The sequence below is a fragment of the Macaca nemestrina genome, chromosome 4, assembly GCF_043159975.1.
Source record: "Macaca nemestrina isolate mMacNem1 chromosome 4, mMacNem.hap1, whole genome shotgun sequence".
NCBI classification, from domain to species: Eukaryota; Metazoa; Chordata; class Mammalia; order Primates; family Cercopithecidae; genus Macaca; species Macaca nemestrina.
Genome location: NC_092128.1, coordinates 120471081 through 120486357, shown reverse-complemented (window position 1 = coordinate 120486357; position 15277 = coordinate 120471081). Strand labels below are relative to the sequence as shown.

At 38.2% G+C, this 15277-nt stretch overlaps 2 protein-coding genes across 10 annotated transcripts in view; one reads left to right on the top strand and one right to left on the bottom strand.

Moving 5' to 3' along the window:
* Positions 1-6575, bottom strand: part of SPMIP7 (sperm microtubule inner protein 7) — a 64889-nt gene extending 58314 nt beyond the window's left edge. Inside the window, exon 1 of one of the 2 annotated variants that reach the window (XR_011622372.1) lies at positions 5765-6575. Coding sequence is in view for 1 of the 2 variants with exons in the window: in XM_011759386.3 (XP_011757688.1) it covers positions 5765-6317 (553 nt within the window). In the remaining variant the exon portion in view is untranslated. The remainder of the gene's footprint in view (positions 1-5764) is intronic. The other variant, XM_011759386.3, reaches the window with a different exon arrangement.
* Positions 6576-9470: 2895 nt separating this feature from the next.
* Positions 9471-15277, top strand: part of ZPB (zona pellucida binding protein) — a 149222-nt gene continuing 143415 nt past the window's right edge. For 2 of the 8 annotated variants that reach the window (XM_011759390.2, XM_011759389.2), the window contains exons 1-2: positions 9473-9651; positions 13548-13628. In XM_011759390.2, coding sequence (XP_011757692.2) covers positions 9525-9651; positions 13548-13628 — 208 coding nt within the window. In that variant the 5' untranslated portion in view covers positions 9473-9524. The other 6 variants (XM_071095180.1, XM_011759391.3, XM_011759392.3 and 3 more) reach the window with 6 other exon arrangements.

Here is a 15277-nt window from a genome sequence, read left to right as displayed (position 1 = left end):
CATTTTGTGGTACCTATCTTATTTGGAGCCATTCAAACAACTGCTTTGAAAAAGCAGGAAATTAGGAGAATAATAAAACTTGAATTCTAACGTTAAGACAGATTAGAAGGACTCTGGACAATGAATTACACCTCAGAGTCATCAAATTTAAGTCTAAGTATGAGGATATCCTTTCCTCTACTCTGTTTCAGTATCTACTATTTGAAAAGCAAACAATTCTGAAACTTAATGGCTTAAGTCAACCACTTATTCTCTCCCGGAATTCAGAAGATAGTTGGGGGTGGTTCTTTCACGTGGTGTCAGTTTCAATAGCTGCAAAGGTTCAAAAATGGCCTCACCCACACGGCTGGCAAGTTGGTATTGACCATTAACTGGGGGTTTAGGTGGGCATACCAGCAAGTGTCTTGTATTTGTTTCTGTGGGCATAGGTTGGTCTTTCACAGGATAGTGACTGAGATCCCAGAGAAGACTCTGAAGAGGACTAATCCCAATGTGCAAGTGCTTATCAAGTCTCCATTTGCACAATGCTTACTAACTTATAATTGGCCTAAGCCAGTCAAATGTCCAGGCCCAATGTCAACATGGGAAGTAAACAGAGTTTATTGGCAAGAGTGGCAGGCACATGCAGGAACAGGGTGAATTGCTGAAGATCACTTTTGGACGAGCTACCATTCATCTCTTCTTCATAACTCACCATCCCACTTCATCACTTTCATACCAAAAAGTAAATGTCAAGTCTTCTGTTAAGGAAAGCACTATAGTATTTTCCTTACTTCTTAGGAATTTAAAATGTTAAACCATGATCATATTTTTATTGTGAGAAGGATTCATGTGTAACCTATAAAATGATATGAGTTTGAGGGCATCTGCCATGAATCCTATTTTCCCATAGGCCCTGTTATTTTTATTGTAAAATATCATAATATTGTGCTTTTAAGGAATGCAAAAACTATTATAGCAGAAAAATTCAAGAACCATTCTATGTATTTTGTCTTCTTCTTCATGTATTTTCTACCATCTACTGGTTATATATAGGTTTTAATAACACCTAAAATGCCCTTTGTTAATGGTCTTACTTGAGTTATCTTTCTTAATACAGCTAAAGTAGATCATGTTTGTTGATTTTTAAAAGGACAACTTTAGGTTTAGTTGTTTGTACATGTTGTTTTTCTATTCTCTATTTTATTTATATGCACCTAATATCAGAGATTCAAAATACAAGAAATAAACATTGACAGAATTGAAAAGAAAACTAGGCACTGCTACAATAATTATTGGATACTTTAATATCCACTTTCAGTAACAGAATGATCAGACAAAGATCGATAAGGAAATAGAGAATTTGAACAACACTATAAAACAATTTGACCTAACAGAACAATTCACCCAACAACAGCAGGATATACATTTTTCTCAAGCACACATGGGACATTCTCTAGAATAGAAAATATTTTAGGCCACAAAACACTTCTTTATAAATTTAAAAGGTTAAAATCATACAGTGTCTTTTCCAGTCGAAATGAAATGAAACTAAAAATCAACAGAAGAAGGGAAACTGGAAAATTAACAGATATATAGAAATTAAACATGATGCCACGAAACAAAGGATCAAATAAGAAATCATAAAGGAAATGGGAAATTATCTTGAGAAAAATGATTTTTGTTTCTTTTTAGACAGAATCTCGCTCTGTCACCCAGGCTGGAGTGCAGTGGCATGATCTCGGCTCACTGCAAACTCTGCCTCCCAGGTTCACGCCATTCTCCTGCCTCAGCCTCCTGAGTAGCTGGGAATACTGGCGCTTACCACCACGCCCGGCTACTTTTTTGTATTTTTAGTAGAGATGGGGTTTCACCATATTAGCCAGGATGGTCTCGATCTCCTGACCTCGTGATCCACCTGCCTCAGCCTCCCAAAGTGCTGGGCTTACTGGCGTGAGCCACCGCGCTCAGCCGAAAAATGAAAATTTAAACAACAAAATTTATGGGGAATGACCTTAGCAAGATGGCAGAGTAGGAAACTCTGAACTTCCTCTCCCCAATTAACAAACTGATTCGGCAACAATTCATGAACAAGTTGCCTTTGTGAGAAATACAGAAACTAACTGAAAGGCTCCTGCACCTTGACAGAATGCAAAACAGATGCACTGAAGCTGATATGGAGATTTGAGTCACCCTCTTGCAGATTCCCTGCCCCTGGTGCAGTACCAGACAATCAGGAAGAGATTTCCTAGCTCCCATATTCACTCAGGATGTTCTCCCCTCGATTGGTTCCCATGTTTAGCACCCCAACTTTTCCAAGGGGGCTCCCCCCAGGACTGGCTTCTGTCTTGCCAGTCCTGGAGCCCTGAGGGGTTTGGTACAATCTAATGATCCAAGAGTGAACAGAGATTGCATTCTGGACTGGTAGATAGCACAGACTCTCCCATATGCTCAGCACAGAGTAAGCAGATTTTAAATAATCCTCGCTTTCAGCCCCTAGAAAAGGTTGATTCACTCATGTGTTCAGCCCCCCAACTTCTTGGTAGTTGCCTAAAGAACTAGGATTTATCTTACCAGTCCTGGAACTCTGATAAATTCAACATAGTTTAACCCCCTGGGGGAAGACGCAGAAAGCAGGCTAGGCTTGTAGATGCCACAGATCTAGATCTAGAGATAGTCATCATAGATCCAAGAGTTGATTCAGGATCGCAGCTTCTCTGGGGTTGCCCCAAAAAACAGTATCTGTCTCACCAATCATGAAACTTTGATGAATCTGGCACAGTCTAGTTGCCTATGGGATAATGGAAATGGGAGTTTGGGCTAGTAGACACCATAGCTCACCCCCTCCTCAGCATAGAGCAAGTGAACAAAAATCCCATCTCTCAGATTCCCTTGGGAAGGAAAACAGTTGGCAGAGGTTCCCAAATCTCTGGCCAGGCTGAAGGGTGAAGGTCTTCTCATTTTCAAGACCAGGTCATGAAGAATGGAAGAAGTGCCTGTTTTGTCTAATGTGCGAACACCTCTACAGTCAAGGAAAATGAAGAATCAGGCAAAGATCCTGCAAACAAAGGAAGAAGATAGATTTTCAGAAACCAATCCTAATAAAATGGAGTTAAATAATGTACCCGACAGAAAACTGTCACAAAAAAATGTTCACCAAGGTCAAGAGAATCATAAATGCAGGAAGAGATAGACAGCAATACAATAATGGTAGGATATTTTAGTACCTCACTTTTAATAATGAATACAACATCCAGACAGGAGATCGATAAGGACATAGAGTACTTGAATAAAACATAGGCCAAATAGACCTCATACACACAGAAATTTTGGACATATGCTACAACAGGGGCGAACCTGAAGGACATTATGGTAAGTGAAATAAGCCAATCACAAAGGACAAATAATATGTGATTTCACTTAAGTGAGGAAACTTAAGTAGTCAAAATCATAGATAACAGAAGATATAATGGTTGTTGCCAGGAGTCCATAACTCCTGGCAGGGAGGGAAATAGGGGGTTGTTTAATGGGTAAAGAGTTTCAGTTTTGCAAGATGAAGTGAATCCCAGAGATGGATGGTGGTGATATTTGCACAGTATGAATATACTACTTAATACTAATTAACTATAAAAATGGTAGTGGTGAATGTCTGTATCACCCCAAATTCGTGTGTTGAAGCCTAACTCCCAATATGATGTTATTTGGAGGTGAAGCCTTCGGGAGGTAATTAGCTTTAGATGAGGCAAAGAAGGTAAGACCTCCATGATGGCATTAGTGTTAAGTAGAGGAAGGGAGACTAGAGCACTCTCTGAGGATGCAGGGAGAAAGAAGCCTTCTATAAACTAGAAAGAAGGTCTTCACCAGCAATCAAATATACCGATTCCTTGATTCTTGGCTTCCCAGCCTCTAGAACTATGAGAAAAAATATCTGTTGTTTCAGCCACCCAGTCTTTAGCATTTTGTCATGCAATGTGACTTAATACAATGGTTTAAAAAAAGAAAGACATACAAAGTGGTATCAATATTGATATCAGGAGGCCAAAGCGGAGGACAATCAAGGAAGTGACAATAGACAAGCTCTATTTCTTCTGTGATAACAAAGATTGGATGATCTACTGCAATGAGAGGCAGAGTTCTATAAAGGATTTGAATATAATTAGAATAAGTTTAGAAGAGTTAATTGGTAGATGATAAAAAGAGGCAACTGGATCAAGAAAGGAAGTGCTAAACTCAGTAAAAGGTCTACACAAGTTTGGAATGGGGCAAGAAGAAATCAGCAATATCATATTTTATGATCTTTCTTTGATATTTGTGAAAGTCCACTGAAGAGCATACCGGTGTGTGATGAAATTAATTCTGAAATGTCCGTCTTTATGAAAATGTATTAGAAATAATGTGTTTTTAGGTTTAAAACCTGAAAGTACTTATCATTTACAATTAATGATTGTTTCCAGGATGTACAAAGTCATTGAAAGCCTAGGACAAATTATATTGAACTCTGTCCCCAAATTGCAGGTATTACTTTTTGAAACTCTTAATAGCTAATAATAATAGCTACTATTAATGAAATGTTTTATCAGGTTTCAGGGATTCTGCTAAGCACTTTACAAGTGTTAATTCATTTGACTCTTACAAATGTATAAAAGAAGTACTATTATTCCTAATTTATGTATGAAGAAACTGAAAATTTTGGACTTCTTACAATCTGACATTAATTCTTTATTTTAGGTATTTTTACATGAATTACATAAAATGGCCCTTACTATCATCTTATGAAGTTTTACTCTTAGGTGAGTTTTACAAGTGAGGATACACAAGCATAAAGAGAATAGTAACTAGCCCTGGGTTGTACAGCAACTTAGTTTTTTGCCAGAGTTCAAGGCTAGATAGTCTGAGTATAAAGCCTGTTCTCTGAATTCCTCTGTTTCACCGATTCAGGCAGTGAAATACATGGGATAGATGAGCTCCATACTTGGTTCTGACTTGGTGGTGCAAAGTCTGTTAACACCATTTTAGCCCTATGTTAGCTTTGCTAAATCATTTCTTCAACCTATCATTTCTTGGAATAATGTTTAAAAGTCTTCTTCCTATAGCATCTGGTCCTTTCCTTTTCACAAGCTAAAAAATGTTGATCTTTTTACATTCCTGTCTGCCAGACAGCTTTTATACAGGAAATAGTACCTATGGCTTTCTTTTGGAGGTGTTTCTTATCATTTAGAAGAACTCCATTTACAGGAATTCTTACAGAGAAACCACATGGTGCAGATGTCAGTAAGGAGTCATCAATCCTGCCTCCATTGCTGTGGAGCTATTTATGCAGTTTGCTTCATTTCAGCTTCTGTTCTTATTGGAACCAAAAAGTTTATGTTCAAGTACTTAAATTTTTCCCATTTTATTTCAATCCTTAAAACTAACTCTTTCATAATCATCAGTGAATTAATTCTTTCAAAGCAGAGAGACAGATAAGGAGAATTCTATAAAATTATCAAAGTGATACGTAAATTCCCCTGTGGTAAAACAAGCTTATCCATATATCTAGAATAAATAATGTTATATAATCTGTGTGAATCACTTAATGAATATTCTTTTCTTAAAGAACAAATTTTCTTTTACAAATAAGTTTATAAGGTTTATCATTCCTTTCTTATAATCTGTAATTTAAAAATAAAACCTTTTTCACATCATTGTAATTTTGTAAATTTAACTGCCTAAATATTGAATCTTATGTCCATACTCTCTTCCCTCGAGTATTTAAAAAATGTAAAGTTCATGTCACTTCACTTACCTCCAAGTCTTGCTCTGATAGAAATGTCCGGCACTCCCCTGGAATTCCATTTCCTGTTCTGTTGCAGTTCTTCTGATAGAATTTTTTGCCTTTTTATTGTTGTTTGAAATCCTGTGTCTGGTCTGGGAACTCGATGTTGAGGTTTCACATCACTAAAATCCACTAGGGTTGGTATGGTTCTGCCAATGCCAGGATTTAAATCAGCATCACCACCAGGACTCATAAACCCTGAACAGGAATCACCTAAGGTCACATCATCCCGAAGTGGAAATAATGGATAATGTGGCCCATATGGTGGGGGATAAGGATAATGTAAATGATAGTCTGGCAAAACTGAAGGGGGATAAGGGTGAAATTTAAGAAAAGCAGGGTTGCATTTCTTTTCAAATCTGCCATAGTTATGTCTGTTCTCAAGACCTTTCACAAAAGGCATGTTCATTTTTCTTAAGAGATCACAATAGTGTGGGTAATCTATGTTCTCAACAGTTCCTGAAAGGATGGACCTTTTAGAAATACTTATCTTTCCAGGTGTGTCCTGAATCTCTACATCCATGGCCTTTCTCTTTAGAAGTTTTGATAACTATAAAGTATTTCTGATAATTCCTTTATCTTTAACTATATAAACTCTATTTCCAATAACTCAAGATCGGTGTTAAACTAGTATAAAATTGACTCAGCTTTCTAAATGTTGGCAGATAATTTTGATTTTCTTTTTAAGGTAAATATTTTCCTCCACCAAAGGAAGAATAGGGCAATGAAGGAACAGGACAGAAGGAGAGAAAAGCAGAGCCCTTGTTGCTTGGCAACGGCTAGAACTCTTAACACATTGAACGATTTATTATGTACATCATAATTTAATTCTTAAGAAAAACAAGGCCGGGCGTGGTGGCTCACGCCTGTAATCCCAGCACTTTGGGAGGCCGAGACGGGTGGATCACGAGGTCAGGAGATCGAGACCATCCTGGCTAACACGGTGAAACCCCATCTCTACTAAAAAATACAAAAAACTAGCCAGGCGAGGTGGCGGGCGCCTGTAGTCCCAGCTACTCCGGAGGCTGAGGCAGGAGAATGGCGTGAACCCGGGAGGCGGAGCTTGCAGTGAGCCAAGATCCGGCCACTGCACTCCAGCCTGGGCGACAGAGCGAGACTCCGTCTTAAAAAAAAAAAAAAAAAAAAAAGAAAAACAAAAATAGCCTTGGTACTAATATTTCCATGATACTTTTCTCCCCGGTGCTCAGGAAAGCTGTGTTCATTTACTTATTTTAAAATCTTCCATAAGTTGGTATTTATGGGTATAAAATATATTTAAGGAGGGTAAATAAAGCAGTTAATTCAGTGACAATATATTTCCCAAAAGTATATATGTGACTACAATTAAGTATTTATAGATATAACACTTGCTATCTAAATAAATGTAAATATAAATGCACTGCAAAATACAAACAATACTAAAGTTAAATTGGTATATCTAATTTTTTTTTTTTTTTGAGACGGAGTCTCACTATGTTGCCCAAGCTGGACTGCAGTGGCACGATCTTGGCTCACTGCAAGCTCCGCCTCCTGGGTTGATGCCATTCTCCTGCCTTAGCCTCCTGCGCAGCTGGGACTACAGGCGCCTACCACCATGCCTGGCTAATTTTTTGTATTTTTAGTAGAGACTGGCTTCACCGTGTTAGCCAGGATGGTCTTGATCTCCTGACCTTGTGATCTGCCCATCTCAGCCTCCCAAAGTGCTGGGATTACATGCGTGAGCCACCGCGCCCAGCCCCAGTATATCTAATTTTTAAGAAAAACAGAAAATTATAATGAAAGTACAGGTACATATTTACATACCCTAAATTATCTTTACTTCCCTTAAATTTACCATGGTGTCCAGAGTAAGAACAGTAAGAGTTTTAAATTCATTTTAGGAAACCACAATGGGTGTCAGTTAACTGTCTACACACACAATATCATTTAAATCACTAATATATTGGTTCACTTAAAAGTTCTTTTACCTGAATAATTTCATCTTGCATGAACTACTATAAGAGGAAATCCAAGTATTAAAATTTGGGGTAAAAGTTCACATCATCCTTACTGCAGCAAAAATGTTACAACAGGCAAGATTCTAGCTTTGAAGAGTAAGGCACATAATCATTAATCCGGCCAACTGTCAAGGGTGATATGCTTGGTATAATCAGAATGCCTATGCCCCACTGAAAGTCTTCACAATTTTGAGATATATTATTAAACAAGTGAGGAGATTAAATTAGGTGGTTAGACTGTCAGTCTTAAATCCCTGTCAGATCATAGTATATCAAGTGACAGTTTTTAGCCCACCCATGATCACTCATTTCTTCATATCAAAAGTGATAACTCATTTGTAATTAGGCATTCTATATTTAGTTGCTCAAACTTCATTCTTCAGTGTATTTGCACCAACTGCTTTATTTCTATCACAGCTCTGCTCCCATTAAGTAAATCCTTCCAGCAGCAGAAAAGTAGAGGCATGAGTTTCTTTCAATTTCTCTAAAACAAGTTCTGGCTATAAATGGCCTCTTAGGCTGTGTATGGGAAAAAATAATCCCCATAACTTTGTACTTAGAATGAATCCTTTACAAGAGACAGATTAACAAGAGAAAAACAGAAGTTCATTAATATATTTCATTTATATATGAGGAACACCCAGAGAAAGAGTAGTTCTCAAAGAAGCATCTTTGAATTCCAGCTTGTATAGCATCTTCAACAAAGACTAGGAAATTTTTAGAGATGTGACAAAGGAAAACGACTCTGAGTCTCTATAGGCAGTAACTGGGGCTAAGCAAACAAATAGCAGACAAAAGATGGTTAAAAAAAAAAGCTAATATTAATTCCTCTGGTATCATTTCAAGGCTAATGAGGGTCTGAAGCTGTCTTCAGTGGTTAACCTTTATTCTCCCTGGTAAAGGAGCAGGGCAGGATACCTTTTGTCTTTCTAAATCTATGTCTTGCTTCTAGGTAAAAAGAGGGAAGGTGGACAGCTCTCCTGCTTCCGCTGGTTCTTGTCTTCAGGGCAGCAATCCTTCATATTTGAGAAGGTATATTCTGGTCTCCCACACAGGATAGATGGTTTTGTATGTTTTGCTGAATTTAGGTCATACTATAAGATGATTTTCCAGTATATTTTAGAAAGTAAACTTCATCTATGGTTGTTTCCTCTGTCCTTCCATCAAGCTTCTTTCTGAGGCTGAAGGCCTTACTTACCTTTAATTCCCACGTGTATTGCATTTATCTCCCAATTAAGTTCCACACATCCATAAAATACTAGCTGCTGACATTACTAGATCAAAGCAATCCACTGAGGGCTCTACACGTCTTAACTCATACATTCTCACTATTGGTTGTTCGAAACTGGGTCCCACATCTACCACCTGGCTTACAAAAAGGGCCTTCCCTCTGATCACAAACCCTTTGCAAAGGTAAAAGCACTGGCTTTGAGGCCCAACGATGCTCTCTCAGCTCTAGGATCTTGGACAAATCACTTATGTTCTTGAGGATGCCCTGCGTGGCGGTGTTGTCCTGAAGGCCTGGGGGCCGCACAGCAAAGCAGGCGAGTGCAGGCCCCACCAGCTATGTGGAGACACAGGCGGACCCCCAAGTCTACCATCCCGGCGGAAGTGGGAGCACGTCCATCAGGTCCGTCGTTCCGGTCCTCCGCCCGCCAACTTCCGGCTGCAGGTGGAGGCGCGTCGCTTAACGACCTTCCGCGCGGACGGTGGGCAGCGACGGCGGCGTGTGGATGGAGGCCTCGGCCCTCGGCCCGGCGCGGCGGGGCAGGCGGCGGACCCGGGCCGCCGGCTCCCTGCTCTCTCGGGCCGCCATCCTCCTCTTTATCTCCGCCTTCCTCGTGCGGGTGCCCTCATCAGGTGAGGGTCCGCGCCGCCGGGCCAGCTCCGCAGGGACAACCGCAGCTTCCCCCACTCTTCGAATTGCCTTTTCTTGTGTCACGTGCATCCCTGTTATATAGACACCTTGCTCACTAATACGTGACAAGAAAGGTTTGTTTTTTATAGAAGTCGCACTCTGTATTTGCATAGAAGAGTGAATGACAGGAAATTAAGGTATACATAGATCACCCACAGTTGAAGTTTTAAAATTAAATTGCTTTGTTAATAAACTCCTTGATTCAGTCCATGGGTCATCTGCCAGGTTTGCATTTCAGTGTGTGAACTCTGTAATGATGTGCTCAGTGTTTTTCAAAGTGAATAGGCAACGTGCTGCTTTGAAATTATCCGTGATGGTGGAGCGCCATCTATTGGTTTTAGCTGTAAAATATAGGAAATAATGCGATTTTAAAGTTTTGACCTCTCAAGAATTGAAGTACTTTTCTATACTGTTTTAAAAATACATTTAAGGCAGGGCGCGGTGGCTCACGCCTGTAATCCCAGCACTTTGGGAGGCCGATTTGGGCGGATCACAAGGTCAGAAGATTGAGACCATCCTGGCTAACATGGTGAAACCCCATCTCTACTAAAAATACAAAAATAATTAGCCGCGCGCGGTGGCGGGCGCCTGTAGTCCCAGCTACGCGGGAGGTTGAGGCAGGAGAATGGCGTGAACCCGGGAGGCGGAGCTTGCAGTAAGCCGAGATCGCGCCACTGCACTCCAGCCTGGGCGACAGAGCGAGACTCTGTCTCAAAAAAACAAAAAAGCAAACAAAAAAACGAACAAAAAATACATTTAAGATACTGATGAACAAATACTGAGGAAGGAAGTGAAAGTTTAATTGAACTGTTCTTTAACTAGAAAGGTTTGGGCTGCATTATTTCATGTTGAAATTCTAGACTCATAAAACAAAATATCTCCCAGAATTGATAAAATCACAGATTTGCTTCATATGAAAAAAGTTGTTCAAATAAGGAATAATGAGAAAAAGAAGTCCTCCAAGAATATAAATGTAAAAGGAATGTGGAGGTAGGCAGGGGATGGGGGAGGAGAAAGTAAGTAAATAGAGTCAATAGAGATTTAAAAATCAAAGTCCAGGCATCAGAAATCCAAAGATGATGATTCTATAAGTATATGAATAACTGATAGCCATCAATTGCCATGTAGGAGAAAGAAGCTTCTTGGATATGGTTCATGGTCGTGTATTAGGTGTGAAAAGGTTTTTATTTTAAAATTTTACCTGGTGATCTTTTGATGAAATGAGATTAGACCTTTGAGGTATAAGAAATAGAATAAGCAGTTAGTATCTTATAAGTGATGAATAGTGAAGGCCTCTTATATACCTTTTTACAATTTTTACAGTATTCTCATTTTCTACAGTAACTGTAAGGATGGAATTATTTTTAGTCCCATTTTGCATATGAGAAAACTGAAACTCCTAGAGTCAAAAGTGATTTTCCTAAAACCAGTACATGGCAGAATCAGGATTTAAACTCAAGTCCTCTGGCTTTGATACCACATCCTTTTCTTTGCACTTTGCTATTCCTGTCTGCTAAAGGCTATTTGGGTATAATGCTTTATTGCATTTTTATACTGCCCCTCACATTATTATGCCCATCACATTTGCTCATTTAACAATGAAGACTATCAGAATATGTTTCACAATTGTTATTTAATATTTACAATGTGTGAGTTGTAGTGTTTGATACTGATATTTGATAAGTTAACATAAACATTGATCCCACTATCAGTGGAGCTTATAATCTAATAAGGAAAATGATATGTGTGCATCAAGAGCTATAGTACAATGTAAGCCAGTGTCTACAAGGGTTTTTCTGATGTTCTCTTATAGAATTTTTATAGTTTCAGGTCGTAGATTTAAGTCCTTAATTCATCTTGAGTTGATTTTTATATAAGGTGAGAGATGAGGATCCAGTATCATTCTTCTGCATGTGACTTTCCAATTATCCCAGCACCATTTAGGCAAAGATTTCGTGACCAGGAACCCAAAAGCAAATGCAACAAAAACAATGACAAAAATGCCAGACTTAAGTAAACTAAAGAGCTTTTGCACAGCAAAAGGAACAGTCAGCAGAGTAAATAGATAACCCACAGAATGGGAGAAAACCTTTACAATCTATACATCTGACAAAGGACTAATATCTAGAATCTATATCTAGAATCTACAAGGAACTCAAACAAATTAGCAAGAAAAAACTCCCAACAACCCCATCAAAAAGTGGCCTAAGACGTGAGTAGGCAATTCTCAAAAGAAGTTATACAAATGGCCAAAAAACATATGAAAAAATGCTCAACATCACTAGTTATCAGAGAAATGCAAATCAAAACCACAGTGTGATACCACCTTACTCTCGCAAGAATGGCCATAAACAAAAAATAAAAATTAATAGATGTTGGTGTGGATGTGGTGAAAAGGGAACACTTCTGCACTGCTGGTGGGAATGTAAACTAGTACAACCATTGTGGAAAATTGTGGAAATTCCCTAAAGAACTCCACATTGGAACTGCCGAATGTAGAACTACCATTGGATCCAGCAGTCCAACTACTGGGTGTCTACTTGGAGGAAAAGAAGTCATTATATGAAAAAGATACTTGCACACACATTTTTATAGCAGCACAATTCACAATTGCAGAATCATGGAACCAGCCCAAATGCCCATCAGTTAACGAGTGGATAAAGAAACTGGTATATGGTATATATATAAATTGTGTGTGGCCGGGCGCGGTGGCTCAAGCCTGTAATCCCAGCACTCTGGGAGGCTGAGGCGGGCGGATCACGAGGTCAGGAGATCGAGACCATCCTGGCTAACACGGTGAAACCCCATCTCTACTAAAAAAAAATACAAAAAACTAGCCGGGCGAGGTGGCGGGCGCCTGTAGTCCCAGCTATTCGGGAGGCTGAGGCAGGAGAATGGCGTAAACCCGGGAGGCGGAGCTTGCAGTGAGCTGAGATCCGGCCACTGCACTCCAGCCCGGGCGACAGAGCGAGACTCCGTCTCAAAAAAAAAAAAGAAAAAAAAAAATTGTGTGTGTGTGTGGGGGTATATATATACACACACACACAAATATACGTGTGTGTATATAAATATGTGTATATATACGTATATGGAATACTACTCAACTATAAAAAAGGAATGAATTAATGGCACTTGCAGCAACCTGGATGGGGTTGGAGGCTATTATTATAAGTGAAGTAACTCAGGAATGGAAAAACAAAACATTATATGTTCTCATTTATCAGTGGGAGTTAAGCTATGAGGATGCAAAGGCATAAGAATGATACAATGGTCTTTGGCGACTCAGGGGTGGGAGAAACGGTGGGAAGGGGGTGAGGGATAAAAGGCTACAAATTGGGTTTAGTGTTATGTGATGGGTGCACCAAAATCTGAAAATCCTTACTAAAGAATTTATGGAACCAAATACCACCTGTTCCTCCAAAACTTATGGAAATTAAAAACAAAGAACTATAGTACAGTGTAGAATGAGTGTTATTAAAAAGGTGCTGGTGATGTACTGTGGCAGGTAAGAAGTGCTAAGGACAAACGAGGTTTGAAGGAGAAGGGACTTGTGATTTGCGTCTTGAATTGTGGGAGATGTGAACTTCTAATAATGAAGAGAGTATTCTAAATGGATTTAGAAAAAATCAGAGGTGAGATATAAAATGGAGAAGCAGTAGGTAGATTAAATTTATCAGATCGTTTGAGGGGGAATAGAGTTGGAACAGTGATATCAACTGTCAGAGGAGATTGACTTATGGCTCTTCCCCTCAACCAATACCAAAGATACTGTAATACTATACTTGAATATTTTAGAATATCTAATGAGACAAATTGTTGATCATTTTTTTTTTGATAGTTGGACACTTGGTTCGATTACCAAGAGGTTTTCGCTTGACCAAAGATTCAGTGAAAATAGTGGGATCGACACATTTTCCAGGTATTCATGAATATATTTTCACTAATTTTTAAATAAATTATTAGCATTTGTTTAAATTTTATCAGTCTTGTCCAAAAGGCTAATGTTCTTCAGTTATCCTAGTCTCCTAAGGCCCTTTTCTTTCTAGAGAAGTGGATTAAAGTTGTTTGCATATGGTTAGACTCATCCAGTTCTAATACTGTAAGCTATAACTGCATAAGTGTACAAAGAATAATTATTTCTAAAAGTTATCTAAAGTTGCCTGTAGTGGATTTTTATTATATAATAATTAGCTATAATACTAAGTGTATGTAGTGCAAATATGGTAATACAAATCATACATATTTTGGATTCAAAGATTTGCAATAGTCACATGAAGTGTAGCAACTACAGCTTGTTTTGGTGTTTTTTAAGTTGTAGCAAATTCACATGCCATAAAATTCTTCCTTTAAAGTGCACAGTTCAGTTGTTTTTAGTATATTGACAAGATTGGACATATATTGACAACTGTTACCCCTATCTAATTTTACAACATTTTCATCACCCCAAAAAGAAAGACCTAATCCATTATGCAATCATTCTTCAGCCCTGGAAACTACTTATCTACTTTCTGTCTCTATAGTTTTGCCTGTTCTGAAAATTTCATATAAATGGAGTCATACACTGTGTGCCCTTTTGTGTCTGTCTTTCACTTAGTGTAATGTTTTTGAGGTTCAGCCATGTTATAGAGTGCATAAATACTTCATTCCTTTTTAGGGTGAAATAATACTCACTTCTCTACCTAGCAGTACATATGGGACATATGGTAACTCTATGTTTAATATTTTGAGGAGCTGCCAAACTATTTTTTAAAGAGCCTAAGCTATTTTACTTTCACACCAGCAATGTATGAGGGTTCAAATTTTCCAATATCCTAAACATTGTTATTGTCCATCTTCTTTTTTTATAGCTATCGTAGTATGTGTAAACTGGTATCATTGTGGTTTTGATTTGCATTTCCCTAATGACTAATGATGTTGTAACTCTTCATGTGTTTTGTGGCTATATGGATACGTCATTTGCAGAATACCTATTCAAGTCCTTTGCCCATTTTTAAATTGGGTGGTTTTCTTTTTGTTGTTGAATTGTAGAGTTCTTTATATATTCTATATATTGGATATATGATTTGCAAATTTTTTTCCCAGTTGGTGGATTGTGTTTTCACTTTCTTAATGTTTTCTTTGAAGCATATGTTTTAAACTTTGATAAAGAAGTCTAATTTCTATTTTTTATATGGTGCTGGTGCTTCAGGTATCATATCTAAGAAATTATTGCTTAATCAGTGGTTACAAAGTGTTATTCCTATATTTCTTTATAAGAATGTTGTAGTTTTAACTCTGACATTTAGGCCTCTGATCTATTTTGAGTCAATTTTTGTGTATGGTGCAAGGTAGAAGTCATACTCATTTTTTAGCACATGGCTATCCAGTTGTTTTATCACCATTTGTTGAAGAGATTATTCTTTTTCTTTTGAATTGGCTTGGCACTTGTATTGAAAAGCAATTGGCCCCAGATGTATGGGTTTATTTTTGGACTTTAAGTTCTATACAATTGATTTATATATCTATTCTTATGCTGATACTTTGCTATCTTGATTATTGTTGCTTATAAGTTTTGAAATCATTAAGTGT